The 17,019-nt window shown below is 48.6% G+C and overlaps 1 protein-coding gene across 4 annotated transcripts in view; it reads right to left on the bottom strand.

The window, feature by feature from the left end:
• Positions 1-15,050, bottom strand: part of ARNT2 (aryl hydrocarbon receptor nuclear translocator 2) — a 143,855-nt gene extending 128,805 nt beyond the window's left edge. Inside the window, exons 1-3 of one of the 4 annotated variants that reach the window (XM_077263498.1) lie at positions 14,797-15,050; positions 10,064-10,124; positions 3,581-3,692 (exon numbers count right to left, since the gene is read on the bottom strand). In XM_077263498.1, coding sequence (XP_077119613.1) covers positions 3,581-3,692; positions 10,064-10,094 — 143 coding nt within the window. In that variant the 5' untranslated portion in view covers positions 10,095-10,124; positions 14,797-15,050. Of the gene's footprint in view, positions 1-3,580; positions 3,693-5,808; positions 5,989-10,063; positions 10,125-14,796 lie in introns of those variants that run through there. The other 3 variants (XM_077263499.1, XM_077263501.1, XM_077263500.1) reach the window with 3 other exon arrangements.
• Between the last annotated feature and the right edge of the window lie 1,969 nt (positions 15,051-17,019).

The raw sequence follows: 17,019 nt of genomic DNA, 5'->3' as shown, positions 1-17,019 counted from the left end.
GGAGACACTACTGGGGCTGTGACGACTGTATAGGCTGCTGTGGCTAATAAACGAAGACACTACTGGGGCTGTGACCACTGTATAGGCTGCTGTGGCTAGTGAACGGAGACACTACTGGGGCTGTGACCACTGTATAGACTGATGTGGCTAATGAACGGAGAAACTACTGGGGCTGTGACTACTGTATAGGCTGATGTGGCTAATGAACGGAGACACCAATGGGGCTGTGACCACTGTATAGGCTGATGTGGCTAATGAATGGAGACACCACTGGGGCTGTGACCACTGTATAGACTGATGTGGCTAATGAATGGAGACACTACTGGGGCTGTGACCACTGTATAGACTGATGTGGCTAATGAACGGAGACACCAATGGGGCTGTGACCACTGTATAGGCTGATGTGGCTAATGAATGGAGACACCACTGGGGCTGTGACCACTGTATAGACTGATGTGGCTTAAGAACGGAGACACTAGTGGGGCTGTGACCACTGTATAGACTGATGTGGCTAATGAATGGAGACACTATTGGGGCTGTGACCACTGCATAGACTGATGTGGCTAATGAACACAGACACTACTGGGGCTGTGACCACTGTATAGGCTGATGTGGCTAATGAACGGAGACACTAGTGGGGCTGTGACCACTGTATAGACTGATGTGGCTAATGAATGGAGACACTATTGGGGCTGTGACCACTGCATAGACTGATGTGGCTAATGAACGGAGACTCTACTGGGGCTGTGACCACTGTATAGGCTGATGTGGCTAATGAACGGAGACACTACTGGGGCTGTGACCACTGCATAGACTGATGTGGCTAATGAACGGAGACACCACTGGGGCTGTGACCACTGTATAGACTGATGTGGCTAATGAACGGAGACACCACTGGGGCAGTGACCACTGTATAGACTGATGTGGCTAATGAACGGAGACACTACTGGGGCTGTGACCACTGTATAGACTGATGTGGCTATTGAACGGAGACACTACTGGGGCTGTGACCACTGCATAGACTGATGTGGCTAATGAACGGAGACACTACTGGGGCTGTGACCACTGCATAGACTGATGTGGCTAATGAACGGAGACCCAACTGGGGCTGTGACCACTGCATAGACTGATGTGGCTAATGAACACAGACACTACTGGGGCTGTGACCACTGTATAGACTGCTGTGGCTAATGAATGGAGACACTACTGGGGCTGTGACCACTGTATAGACTGATGTGGCTAATGAACGGAGAAACTACTGGGGCTGTGACTACTGTATAGGCTGATGTGGCTAATGAACGGAGACACCACTGGGGCTGTGACCACTGTATAGGCTGATGTGGCTAATGAATGGAGACACCACTGGGGCTGTGACCACTGTATACACTGATGTGGCTAATGAATGGAGACACTACTGGGGCTGTGACCACTGTATAGGCTGATGTGGCTAATGAACGGAGACACCACTGGGGCAGTGACCACTGTATAGACTGGGGGGAGTTGTGAGTTTTTACCTGAAGCGACCAGACTGCGAGTGCCAATGCACTGGGATAGATGGAAAGCTCCTAGCCTGTTGCCTGCAATGCAATGATCTGAGAATATGTGAGTGTTACCTTTTCTTCATTTAATCCTTTTATTTTTAAAATTACCTTGTACATATTTGCAATTGTCTCATTTGTAACATCTTTGTGAAATATTTTATAAACACTGCCTAAAAATCATTTATGGGGTATAATATTTATTACTAGTTCGTTCTCCATGCTCTAAAACGTACCCTGTCTTTGAAGGGAATTTACGCTACTGTTTTGGGTTAGCAGCCGAACCCGTTTAATCGGCGCTGGTGGCAGCTTACCGTGTGCAGGCTGTTGGGGGGTCACTGTAGCGACTGCGGCTTGATAATTATTGTTCCTGCCTGAGTGGGAGTAGTTATCGCGTGCTGTAGTGCGCCCAATAGCCAGTACATAGCAGGCAGCCTTTCTGGCGACTAATTACCCCAGGTGCAGTACCGAATCTGACCTGAGAGTAAGGGGGGCGCCAGAGAGCTGCAAGTGCTCAGTGGAACTGTAAGCGGGATAGACACAAATCCCTGCAGTTCATGGTATACTGAAGAGCAGTGGGATACCTAAAATAAGCCCCTGCTGTAAACTAAGAGGTCAATAGCCTCGTGTGTGTTTTTTCATCACATTGTGGCAGTGGAGGGATAACTAGGATAAGCCCCCCTGCACATGTGATAGCCGTCTGCTGGTCTAAAGTCACCCCAATCCGTGACATATTGTAGGCAGCGGCTAAGGGACCTTAACAGTCACGGTGTGAATCGTGACAAATTGCCTGCAATGCAATGATCTGAGAATATGTGAGTGTTACCTTTTCTTCATTTAATCCTTTTATTTTCACCATGTGACCACTGTATAGACTGATGTGGCTAAAGACCGGAGACACTACTGGGGCTGTGACTACTGTATAGACTGATGTGGCTAATGAACGGAGACACTACTGGGGCTGTGACCACTGTATAGGCTGATGTGGCTAATGAACAGAGACACTACTGGGGCTGTGACCACTGTATAGACTGATGTGGCTAATGAACGGAGACACTACTGGGGCTGTGACCACTGTATACACTGATGTGGCTAATGAACGGAGACACTACTGGGGCTGTGACCACTGTATAGACTGCTGTGGCTAATGAACGGAGACACTACTGGGGCTGTGACCACTGTATAGACTGCTGTGGCTAATGAACGGAGACACTACTGGGGCTGTGACCACTGTATAGACTGATGTGGCTAATGAACAGAGACACTACTGGGGCTGTGACCACTGTATAGACTGATGTGGCTAAAGAACGGAGACACTACTGGGGCTGTGACCACTGTATAGGCTGATGTGGCTAGTGAAAGGAGACACCACTGGGGCAGTGACCACTGTATAGACTGATGTGGCTAATGAATGGAGACACCACTGGGGCTGTGACCACTGTATAGACTGATGTGGCTAATGAATGGAGACACCACTGGGGCTGTGACCACTGTATAGACTGATGTGGCTAATGAATGGAGACACCATTGGGGCTGTGACCACTGTATAGGCTGATGTGGCTAATGAACGGAGACACTACTGGGGCTGTGACCACTGTATAGACTGATGTGGTTAATGAATGGAGACACTACTGGGGCTGTGACCACTGTATAGGCTGATGTGGCTAAAGAACAGAGACACTACTGGGGCTGTGACCACTGTATAGGCTGATGTGGCTAAAGAACAGAGACACCACTGGGGCAGTGACCACTGTATATACTGATGTGGCTAATGAACGGAGACACTACTGGGGCTGTGACCACTGTATAGGCTGATGTGGCTAGTGAATGGAGACACCACTGGGGCAGTGACCACTGTATAGACTGATGTGGCTAGTGAATGGAGACACTAATAATAATAATAATAATAATAATCTTTATTTTTATATAGCGCTAACATATTCCGCAGCGCTTTACAGTTTTGCACACATTATCACACTACTGGGGCAGTGACCACTGTATAGGCTGATGTGGCTAATGAATGGAGACACCTGGAATCTTACCCGGACCGTCGTTTTCCGCCCCGTGATGGCAAGGGACCAGCCATTCTGACCTGCCCGGCTGCCATGGCCGCTCCTGGTAATGTCACTGATCCTGGTATTTCTGTGGTCATTTCTGTGAACCAGAAACCAGAATATCATAGATAAATAGTACTTTCCAACAAACCACATAGTATGTGCTCCATACAATTAATAACAAGTAGATGATGACATTTTTGCAGATCAAGTATACAAATATTAGAGCTGTCATATTTGTTAGGTTCACACGACCACGTTAAAAATTGTCAATTTCATCCAGAAAAGTGGGACAATTTTATATTCTCACTTGTCATCCATATACAATCCGTTTTTTGCTTTATAGCAGCAGTTAATAATCATTTATGAGACCATTTACAATTTCCCATGTTAAAGAATTGCAACGAATCCGTAAAAATCAGATGTTACATAGTGGCTCCGTATGATATCCGATTTCTTTGCTTTTCCTCCAACACCAGGAAGAAACTAGTGCAGGCTGACATTGTTTCACAAACAGATTTGGTCTACTGAAATAAATCGCTCATCTGCACTGCCCCACTGAATAACATTGGTTGTGTGAACTATCCTTACAGAGAAACTCCTTTACCCTTCCGGACTATCAGATTCTTCCAGACTATCCAGCAGCTGTGCCACAGATAAGTGTCCGAACTGGAGGCTTTCTGGATGTTCACATAACAGATGAATGAAATCTCACCATTATTAGCAAATTTACTTTGATCATACCTATACCTATAAGGGCCAAGAACTGTGCAGCCAGGGAAGCCACCTTGCTTTTCTAGTGGATGATCTGAAAATGATTGCTCTATAGGGAATTACAGATTTACTCAAGAACCAGGGGTTACTACTAGTGATGAGCGAGTGTAATCGTTGCTCGGGTTTTCCTGAGCACGCTCGGGTGGTCTCCGAGTATTTGTTAGTGATCAGAGATTTAGTTTTAGTCTCCGCAGCTGCATGATTTACAGCTAGTAGCCAGCCTGAGTACATGTGGGGGTTGCCTGGTTACTAGGGAATCCCCACATGTAATCAAGCTGTCTAACAGCTGTAAATCTTGCAGCTGCGGAGACTAAAACTAAATCTCTGAGCACTAACAAATACTCGGAAAAACCCAAGCAACGAGTATACTCGCTCATCACCAGTTACTACCAATAACCAGTCAGTTTCCATCTGTAAGGTTCACATGAGAAGATTTCTGGACTGCAAAGCCCAATCACGACCTGAACTTCCAGCCTCATAAGTGTCCAGGCATTAGATTGTATCGGGACCATGAAATATGCCCATGTGAACACGGCGTAAAGGCTAGGTGTTCACAGTGTGGCTACCACATTCAGCTGAAAGCACTCCCAGGAGCGGTGGCTAATAGCTGCATGATCTCGCTGGCAGACAGAGGAATGCCCTTTCATATTGTGCAGCCATTGGCCACCGCATACGTCAGGATTCTTACCTGCAGCTGTCCACCATTATCCTCTAGATTTCTATGACTCCTATTAATTGCGGTTCCTAAGGATGGGTGGGGGACAACCTTGTTCTAAATAATGAATGAAGACTCAAAGCTGTATGTAAGCGAGATAATCAATACTTAAGACTGTCCGCATGACACAGTAAAGCAGGGAACCTCAGGCCCGCAGGCTGTTTATGGCCCTCGATGACCTTGTATCTGGACCCCGGGCAGATTCCCGGGACCGCAGAGCTTAGGCCAGCAGCCAGCTGAGGTGCGTGCAATAAAAGATTAGGTCCTGACTCCAGTGCAGCGTCAGGACGTACTTTGTTCGCGGAGTTATCGAGCAATTTGTACGGCCCCTGGAAGATGGTATGAATATCCAAATGGACCTTGGCAGAAAAAAGATTCCCACCTCTGCAAGTAAAGTATCAGCCGAGACACCAGTTATATCACCACTTATATTGGCACTTTGTAAGAGACAAAGTTGTCAGAATAGGATCTCTCTGAGCCACCAGGACCCATACAGACAGATATCTGAGAAGCTACAGATCGCTGCGCTGCTCCACAAATGAATGAGCATTAGTGCAGAATCTGCAATCCATCTGATACAGCCAAGCAGAGATGGATCTACTGCCAGTGACGACCCCCTCACACAAAGACCATGGGAAGCCAGGCCACAATAACACGGCACACAGGGGCTACCACCCCGCTAATCACAGCTAAGCTGGGTGACAATGCAGAAACAATAAACTTTTACCTCCAGGAGAATGAATAAGTAAGAGCTGGTGCCGATCCCTCCTAGTAGAGAATCTCAGATTGAGAACAGAGCATCATCAGTATGCAAGAAACCTGGCAGCAATGGCTGGGATGGAGGAGGGGGCGAGAATTGGTATTCAGCTCAGAACAAGACAACATCCCTGGCTGCCTCTGTTCAGAGCGATCACGATTCAGCCGCCTGCACAAAACAGTCTCAACAACCATCCCACCCCAAACACCGCCATCTCCGATCAAACAGGTTGGAAATGGGGAATGCCTCATATGTAGGGCCCGAGAATGCAGATGGGATGCGCCCAAGCGGTACCGTCATCCTCAATGTAAACATCAAAAAACAGGGTTTTCTACAATAGTCGTCTAAGGCAACTAACTAGAAATGGCACAATAGTGTCATCTGTACAAGTCCGACTGGTGGAACGGACAACAGGCAAATGGCCAAGTATGTGCTGTCTCCACGGGAGCTGAGCGCATGCCACAAATGGCTACGCTAGTAAAAGAAAACCCCATACACACAAACCAGTAAGGGCTCATTCCCACTCGCGATGAAATCGGATGACTGCAATCCGATAAATAAAAAATCGGACCAATGTTATTCTATCATTTAGAACAATAGTCAATGATAAGCAATATATAACACTGCGGCCAAGAGAGGAAAGCACCTCACTCCCTAAATAAATCCATCATAATCAAGGAAAGTGAATCAGTGGACTACTCCAAGAGATATAAATACACAAACAGGGCAGAGTACAAAAACCACCAGAGAATAAAAAAATAGAAAATGTTATTATCAATACTAATACAGATAAAACAACAATCAATAGAAATATACAGAAAAGAAGGAGATCAAGGAGACATACTGGTGCAGCAGAAGAGACTAAGTCACATATTCCCAAGGGTGAGCAGGATCAGAGTGTTACTCCAAAAAAGAGCTAATCATAATATTATTATTATTATTTATTTATATAGCACCATTAATTCCATGGTGCTGTACATGAGAAGGGGTTACATCAAAATACAAATATCACTTACAGTAAACAAAACTAACAATGACAGACTGGTACAGAGGGGAGAGGTCCCTGCCCTTGCGGGCTTGCATTCTACAGGATTATGGGGAAGGAGACAGTAGGTCGAGGGTTGCAGTAGCTCCAATGGTGTTGAGGTGGCTGTGTGGTCTTTACAGGCTGTAAGCTTCTTTGAAGAGATGGGTTTTCAGGTTTCTTTTGAAGGATCCAAAAGTAGTGGATAACCGGATGTGTTGGGGCACTGAATTCCAGAGGATGGGTGATATTAGGGAGAAGTCTTGGAGGTGATTGGATGAGGAGCGAATAAGTGTGGAGGAGAGAAGGAGGTCTTGGGAGGACCGGAGATTACGTGAGGGAAGATATTGAGAGATTAGTGTGGAAATATATGGAGGAGAAAGATTATGGATGGCTTTGTAGGTCAGTGTTAGTAGTTTAAACTGGATACGCTGAGAAATTGGGAGCCAGTGAAGGGATTTGCAAAGAGGGGAAGCAGGAGTGTAGCGAGGAAAGAGATTAATTAGTGGGGCAGCAGAGTTAAGGATGGACTGGAGGGGTGCGAGAGTGTTAGAAGGTAGGCCACAGAGGAGTATGTTGCAGTAGTCGAGGCGGGAGATGATTAGGGCATGCACGAGCATTTTGGTAGAGTGTGGGTTGAGGAAAGGACGGATTCTGGAAATATTTTTGAGCTGGAGACGACAGGAGGTGGCGAGAGCTTGGATGTGCGGTTTGAAGGACAGGGCAGAGTCAAGGGTTACTCCGAGGCAGCGGATTTTGGGCACAGGGGAAAGTGTGATTTCATTTATTTTGATAGATAGATCAGGTACGGAAGATATGCGAGATGGAGGAAAGATAATTAGTTCAGATTTGTCCACATTGAGCTCCAAATATACGTAATATATACGTAATACATGGGAACTAGTAAACATTCAAGAAATATATCAATGCATCATACACATCAAGTTCCCCAAGGGGATTAATCCTGCTTACCCATTATCAGAGGCAGTGACCATACGTCTCCCTGCTGGCCCTTTTGACGCGCGTTTCGTGCGGCAGCTTTTTCAAAAAGGGGGTCTCTCTTTTTGAAACTCGCGTCAAAAGGGCCAGCAGGGAGACGTATGGTCACTGCCTCTGATAATGGGTAAGCAGGATTAAGAACTTGATATGTATGATGCATTGATGTATTTCTTGAATGTTCACTAGTTCCCATGTATTACGTATATTATGATTAGCTCTTTTTTGGAGTAACACTCTGATCCTGCTCACCCTTGGGAATATGTGACTTAGTCTCTTCTGCTGCACCAGTATGTCTCCTTGATCTCCTTCTTTTCTGTATATTTATATTGTTGTTTTATTTGTATTAGTATTGATAATAAAATCTTCTATTTTTTTATTCTATGGTGGTTTTTGTACTCTGCCCTGTTTGTGAATTTATATCTCTTGGGAGTAATCCACTGATTCACTTTCCTTGATTATTATGGGGATGACATCAGGTTCTCAATAGGGCCTTCAAATACCAAATACCATGGGTGTCCTTCCTTGGGGTGTTTTGGGTGGTTTTTCAGCATTTTGACTGGCGTCATCTTGTTATTGTGATATTTTTAACTTTTATATGGATTAATAAAAATAAAATTTGCTACTCAACTTTTATCGATGCTCTGCATTCTCCTCCTTATTCACATGGTTTCTTTGGAGCAGATTGAGTTAGACTGGGGGTGGGCGTTATTACCCGCCACATTCTCGACATTCTAATATGCATTTGGGACTTTTGTTATCAATGCAAAAATAAGTAGCTTTGGGGGGGTGAAATCCTTATGTACAGTATATACGTGTAAATCTGGAAATACATAGTAAACCATTTCAGACACAGGCTACCGATTTCTATAGGTGCCACCAGCTGTCTCTGGGGGCTACTACTTATGCCGTTTGGATGTTGTTTTTGGTGAGGTTTTTAAGTCAAAGCAAGGAATGGATATTACATTAAGTGAAACAGTATTGGAAAGGTTACACTTTTCTCTGTCTTTAATCCACTTGTAGTTTGGGCTAAATACCACATTACAAAGCGTGTGTAAGCTCCCTGAAGTGTAGACTGCTGTCAGATGGAACAATTATTGGCCACATGTTACCTTTAACATCGCCAATATTTTTTTTTTTTTAGAAGATAAGGATCATCAAATGTGTCCAACCCCAGATTTCGCTGACCATCCCCAGCCATCCAGGCCACTAATAATGCATGGCTTATCCTAGCTTGTATGTTAAGGAACAGAAGGGGAAGATCACCAGCTACTTGTTGCCCATTTCCTATACAACACAATATAAAGTGCATGGACACAAAGCTCCTCACAGCGCTGCCATGTTCTGTATTTCCGCTGTCTAGCCCCTGCCCATGCGCCCCATCCTGCCCCATATGTCCTCGGGCTTCTCTTGTCTATTTTCTGCTTCTGTAGGTGCACAGTTGTACTTAGTGACTGCAGCTAAGATGCATTATCTTGTAGTACTCATCAGTGGATAAAGCTCCTGATTTCATCATCCCCCAAGCTTTACACTGCAGGTCCACTTCATGTAACAGGCTGATTTGTATAAGCAAAAGTTAGCAAAGTTCACAAGAAAATCACTACAGGGAGGGATACATTTATGTTACTATAAAGCTTTGTGTTTGGCCTAAATCTTTCGTCGCTGGCATACAGTAAGTCAGCAACATTTCCCAACCCATGACACTAGAGATGAGCAAAAACATTCGGGATTCCCAGGTCGGCATCATGTTCCATCTTACGTGGCAGCCAGACCTGGGCAGCGGTCACTTCTATGCCAGCATCCTGCTGCCTCTTCCACTTACTGATGCCTGGCAGAGGATGGCTGGCGCAGAAGCGAACACTGGTAGTTTGCATCTTCTTGCTCATCTATGTTACACCCATGAAACACTTTGACACATGACACTGTATGGGCACACCGTGGCATATGTCAACCACAGGGTTCCATTATAAAGGAATAAGTACGCCACATACGGTACTTTTTCCTTCTGCAGATGCAGCTCTATGCTGTGGTCAGTCCTCAGACCGTATGTGTCAGATGTATCAAAGTAGCCCAGTACTTCTTACATAAAAATAACTAGAAGCTTCTAAAAATGGAATCATTATAAGTGTCTCTGCCATCATTATACTAGACTAAATATACTGAGGGCAGTGTGATGGAAGAGCCCAGAAATCTGCCAGTACTCACCGCTGGGGTTCACCGCTGCTGGCGTCGCCATTGTTGGAAGTAAGAACTGCACAGATTATACCTGCAAATAATTAACAACATAAACAGCAAAGAAGGTGAAAGCGCTGGAGCGGAGAGTTCTGGATGACTGGATGAGAAGTAGCCATTGTAGTGAGCAGGGAGGAAGCGTACTGTACCCCATGCACACACTGCCAGGCTATACCACGCCACACACAGCAGGCATGTGGAGCTTAGAGGGCACAGACACCGGGAGGCATGAGCTGCCTGACCATTGGGGCAGGGGTAAGTGACCTTCAACTGCCATTGCCACACTACAGCTCCCCAGATGCCCCAACATGTAACAGCTGGAGTGCCGCGGGTTGTGGATCCCTGTGTTAGAGTATGCTCACACAGTGCGGATATTGGCCACAGTATATTATGGTGCCATCATGGATAGGACTTCCCTAAACTGCGCTGTGCTTTCTCACTGTTTGCAATGCATAGAGTAAAATCTGCAACAAATCTGAATGTAAATACGGTAACGTGGATTTTGCTGCAGATTCACCGTGGATTTTGAAGTTTAAGTAGATCACAATCCATACTTGATCTTTTCTGCTGAAAGTACGTCAAGCTGTACACAGACACCGCGCTATCAGTGACGGCCAATCTCAGCGGGATCCGCCAATGAAGAGAGGTGTCCAGAGGCTGCTTATCTCACACCACCGTGACCGCGGTCATACAGGTCCATGACCCGTCCACCCAGATGTATGACACCGGTGATCCGCACCTCCATGTGTATGACACAGGTGACCCCTCCCCCATGTGTATGACACAGATGACCCGTCCCCCCATGTGTATGACACCGGTGATCCGCACCTCCATGTGTATGACACAGATGACCCGTCCCCATGTGTATGACACAAATGACCCGTCCCCCCATGTGTATGACACAGATGACCCGTCCCCCCATGTGTATGCCACCAGTGACCCGTCCCCCCATGTGTATGACACAGGTGACCAGTTCCCCCCATGTGTGTGACACAGATGACCCGTCCCCCCATGTGTATGACACAGGTGACCCATCCCCCCATGTGTATGACACAGATGACCCATCCCCCCCATGTGTATGACACCAGTGACCCGTCCCCCCATGTGTGTGACACAGATGACCCGTCCCCCCATGTGTATGACACAGGTGACCCACCCCCCATGTGTGACACAGATGACCCATCCCCCCATGTGTATGACACAGATGACCCGTCCCCCCATGTGTATGACACAGATGACCCATCCCCCCATGTGTATGACACAGGTGACCCATCCCCCCATGTGTATGACACAGATGACCCGTCCCCCCATGTGTATGACACAGATGACCCATCCCCCCCCCGTGTATGACACAGGTGACCCATCCCCCCATGTGTATGACACAGATGACCCGTCCCCCCATGTGTATGACACAGGTGACCCATCCCCCCATGTGTATGACACAGATGACCCATCCCCCCATGTGTATGACACAGGTGACCCATCCCCCCATGTGTATGACACAGATGACCCGTCCCCCCATGTGTATGACACAGGTGACCCATCCCCCCATGTGTATGACACAGATGACCCATCCCCCCCATGTGTGACACCAGTGACCCGTCCCCCCGTGTGTGACACAGCCCCATCCCCCCCATGTGTATGACACAGATGACCATCCCCCATGTGTATGACACAGATGACCCGTCCCCCCGTGTGTGACACAGATGACCCGTCCCCCCGTGTGTGACACAGATGACCCGTCCCCCCATGTGTATGACACAGATGACCCATCCCCCCATGTGTATGACACAGATGACCCGTCCCCCCATGTGTGTGACACAGATGACCCATCCCCCCATGTGTGTGACATATGACTCTATGGATAAATGATTTGATGTTCCACAGATGAAACTAGTTTGGGATTTCCTGACTTAGCAAGTAATGATTTGGAATCAGTGCTGGTGACATGTAGCAGAGCTCCCAGTGACAAGCGGGTACACGGAGCAGAGGAGCGGTGGAATAGTGAGAAGAGCAGTAATAATATTATTATACATCGCTTTATGCTATAGTGATGGTCCTGGAACAAGAGCACGGGGCACAGCAGTACAGGTGGCACAGAGCACCACAATACACAGGGCACAGCAGTACAGGAGGCACAGGGCACCACAATACACGGGGCACAGCAGTACAGGTGGCACAGAGCACCACAATACACAGGGCACAGCATAACAGGAGGCACAGGGCACCACAATATATGGGGCACAGCAGTACAGGAGGCACAGAGCACCACAATACACGGGGCACAGCAGTACAGGAGGCACAGGGCACCACAATACACAGGGCACAGCATTACAGGAGTCACAGGGCACCACAATACACGGGGCACAGCAGTACAGGAGGCACAGAGCACCACAATACACGGGGCACAGCAGTACAGGAGGCACAGGGCACCACAATACATGAGGAACAGCAGTACAGGAGGCACAGAGCACCACAATACACGGTTGGGCACAGCAGTACAGGAGGCACAGAGCACCACAATACGTGGCCGGGCACAGCAGTACAGGAGGCACAGAGCACCACAATACACGGGGAACAGCAGTACAGGAGGCACAGGGCACCACAATACACGGCTGGGAACAGCAGTACAGGAGGCACAGGGCACCACAATATACGGGGCACAGCAGTACAGGAGGCACAGGGCACCACAATACACGGGGAACAGCAGTACAGGAGGCACAGGGCACCACAATACACGGCTGGGAACAGCAGTACAGGAGGCACAGGGCACCACAATACATGGTCGAAACAGCAGTACAGGAGGCACAGGGCACCACAATATACGGGGCACAGCAGTACAGGAGGCACAGGGCACCACAATACACGGCCGGGCACAGCAGTACAGGAGGCACAGAGCACCACAATACACAGGGCACAGCAGTACAGGAGGCACAGGGCACCACAATACATGGCCGGGCACAGCAGTACAGGGGGCACAGGGCACCACAATACACGGCCGGGAACAGCAGTACAGGAGGCACAGGGCACCACAATACACGGCCTGGCATAGCAGTACAGGAGGCACAGAGCACCACAATACACGAGCCACAGTAGTACAGGAGGCACAGGGCACCACAATATATGGGGCACAGCAGTACAGGAGGCACAGAGCACCACAATACACGGCCTGGCATAGCAGTACAGGAGGCACAGAGCACCACAATACACGAGCCACAGTAGTACAGGAGGCACAGGGCACCACAATACACGGGCACAGTAGTACAGGAGGCACAGAGCACCACAATACATGGGGCACAGCAGTACAGGCGGCATAGGGCACCACAATACATGGGGCACAGCAGTACAGGAGGCACAGAGCACCCCAATACACGGGGCACAGCAGTACAGGAGGCACAGAGCACCCCAATACACGGGGCACAGCAGTACAGGCGGAACAGGGCACCACAATACACGGGGCACAGCAGTACAGGCGGCACAGGGCACCAGAATACAAGGGGCATAGCAGTACAAGACGCACAGAGCACTACAATACACGGGGCACAGCAGTACAGGAGGCACAGGGCACCAGAATACATGGGGCACAGCAGTACAGGCGGCACAGAGCACCACAATACATGGGGCACAGCAGTACAGGTGGCACAGGGCACCAGAATACACGGGGCGCAGCAGTACAGGAGGCACAGATCACCACAATACACGGGCACAGTACAGGAGGCACAGAGCACCACAAAACACGGGCACAGTAGTACAGGAGGCACAGAGCACCACAATACATGGGGCACAGCAGTACAGGCGGCATAGGGCAACAGAATACACGGGGCCCAGCAGTACAGGCGGCACAGGGCACCAGAATACAAGGGGCATAGCAGTACAGGCTGCACAGAGCACCACAATACACGGGGCACAGCAGTACAGGAGGCACAGAGCACCACAATACATGGGGCACAGCAGTATAGGCGAAACAGGGCACCACAATACATGGGGCACAGCAGTACAGGCGTCACAGGGCACCAGAATACAAGGGGCATAGCAGTACAGGAGGCAAAGGGCACCACAATACACGGGGCACAGCAGTACAGGAAGCACAGGGCACAATACACAGCAGCACATGGGCACAGGATACAGTAGTGTAGAAGGCACAAGGTACAATAGTGTAGGGGGCTCAGCAGCACATGGGCACAGGGTACAGTACTGTAGGGGGGCACAGGGTACAGAAGGGTAGGGGCACAGCAGCACAGGGTACAGTAGGGTAGGGGCACAGCAGCACAGGGTACAGTACTGTAAGGGGCACAGGGTACAGTAGTATAGGGGGCACAGCAGCACATGGGCACAGGGTACAGTAGTATAGGGGGCACAGCGGCACAGGGTACAGTACTGTAGGGGGCACAGGGTACAGTAGTATAGGGGGCACAGCAGCACATGGGCACAGGGTACAGTAGTATAGGGGGCACAGCCAGCAGCACAGGGTACAGTACTGTAGAGGGCACAGGGTACAGTAGCATAAGGGGCACAGCAGCACAGGGTACAGTAGCATAAGGGGCACAGCAGCACAGGGTACAGTAGTATAAGGGGCACAGCAGCACAGGGTACAGTAGTATAAGGGGCACAGCAGCACATGGGCACAGGGTACAGTAGTATAAGGGGCACAGCAGCACTTGCCCCCTGGTCACTACACAGATCGGAGCAGGGCGCTCGATACTCACGGTGCCGCCTCCCCCTCCCCAGTGTCCGGTTCCTTTGTGCGGCCGGTGTCCGGAGCTGACAGGGAGATACCGCGAGAGCTGCGAATTTCCGTACTGGGGGCAATCAGAAGGGGGAGAAACTGCGGTGTTACCATAGCAACAAGTGAGTGCCGGCCATGGACGGGGCGTTTCTATAGCAACCCCGAGGGATGGAGGGGGAGCGGGTGCTGAGCAAGGTACTTCACACGTCTCCTGTGCCATCCACTTACTGGTGGAACCCTCAGATTACACTGCTAGTATACAGTAACCTGTCTACCACGGCGGCCTGCTGCAGTGCTGCCATCTGGTGGTGTCAGACTAAACTGCAAGGCTCTGCCTGCACTGTACACACTGGCGAGAAAGTGCGGCAGTGGGAGAGGCGGCAGATTCCTAGATGGAGGGCATTGCATCCAGTGATGGACCTAGTCATATAGGCATTATTAATAGCTCTTCAGTTATGGGGCACTACACACCCCTGCCCCATAGAGACTGAATGGAGGGGTGTTCAGAAATTCCAGGGCAGTCCACTTTTTTTTGTCCTGTCTGTAAAATAAATTTAAGGCGTCCATGATTTTTTTGAAGCTGAAGACACTCGTAGTCGTAGAGATTACTTTGTAGTTATCATCTTTTTCCAGTGTACAGTGACTGCAGCGGATGTCTCATATCAATTATGGGATGTAGCGGATCGCTGATAATTAGAATAACTTGTTAGGGTATGTTTCCACGTGCCGGATTACATCAGGATCTGCTGTGGACTGGATGCTGCGTACAGCCACAGTGTCCAATCCGCAGCGTCCAGATGTTACAGCATAGTGGAGGCGATTATATGAAATCCCGTCTCCACTGTGTGTGCACAGCCGCATCCGGCGGCCCTGCGTATCCGGACATGCGGACCGCCTTTACCGACAGCAGCATGTCTGTTTATCTTGCGGAGACGCTCCACAAGATAAATAACCCGCTCTGTGAATACAATGCAGTGATTCCACATGTGTTCAGTGAACATATCCGGAATCACCGCGTGGACAACAGGGGGCGGCACTTTGGGCGGAGCGGGGTATCCAAAGCACTGGGTTTCCTGAACGTGGAAACATACCCTTATGGTTTTCCAATGTGTCCGTAAAAATATTGTCTGCCCGTGATTTTTCGATAAACTGCCAAGAAAACAAGTCAAGTTGGAAACCCTGGCTGTCAGGTGTGTGCACTGCCGCTCCACTCTAAGGGTATGTGTCCACGGTCAGTAAATGCTGCTTGTTTGACGCTGCGCAGAGCTGCAGCGTCAAACACGCAGCATCCAGATGTTCCAGCATAGTGGAGGGGATTTTATGAAATCCCGTCTCCACTATGCGTGGACAGTAGAAGAAGTCTCGCACTCAACTTAAGTATAGATTTTTTCAGGTTTTATTGGTACTGAAGTAGCACTGGAGAAACGTTTCAGCCTATACTAGGCTTTCATCAGTCACGTACTGTATCTTATCAAAGTGTGTGGATAGTTCCAATAGTCGGGACGCAGATATGGCGAGTTGCAAAAAGTAGTCGCTTGTGGAAGCATATGTTGCTGTATAGATAGGGACCTGTGATAGACTCAGGTAACGTTGCCCAGATGCAAAGTACTGGCCTCCCAGGGCGACCTATTTGTGATTTGTGCCGGCTGGAGGGGAGCCGCTGTGGGGAAATGCGTTCCTAGCAGACACGGTGGATACCGTGTCTGCTAGGAACGCATTTCCCCACAGCGGCTCCCCTCCAGCCGGCACAAATCACAAATAGGTCGCCCTGGGAGGCCAGTACTTTGCATCTGGGCAACGTTACCTGAGTCTATCACAGGTCCCTATCTATACAGCAACATATGCTTCCACAAGCGACTACTTTTTGCAACTCGCCATATCTGCGTCCCGACTATTGGAACTATCCACACACTTTGATAAGATACAGTACGTGACTGATGAAAGCCTAGTATAGGCTGAAACGTTTCTCCAGTGCTACTTCAGTACCAATAAAACCTGAAAAAATCTATACTTAAGTTGAGTGCGAGACTTCTTCTACTGTTTACTACAGGTCCTTCTCAAAAAATTAGCATATAGTGTAAAATTTCATTATTTACCATAATGTAATGATTACAATTAAACTTTCATATATTATAGATTCATTATCCACCAACTGAAATTTGTCAGGTCTTTTATTGTTTTAATACTGATGATTTTGGCATAC

Source organism: Ranitomeya variabilis, chromosome 5 (assembly GCF_051348905.1).
Source record: "Ranitomeya variabilis isolate aRanVar5 chromosome 5, aRanVar5.hap1, whole genome shotgun sequence".
Taxonomy (NCBI): Eukaryota; Metazoa; Chordata; class Amphibia; order Anura; family Dendrobatidae; genus Ranitomeya; species Ranitomeya variabilis.
This window is presented reverse-complemented; position numbering and strand designations above follow the sequence as displayed.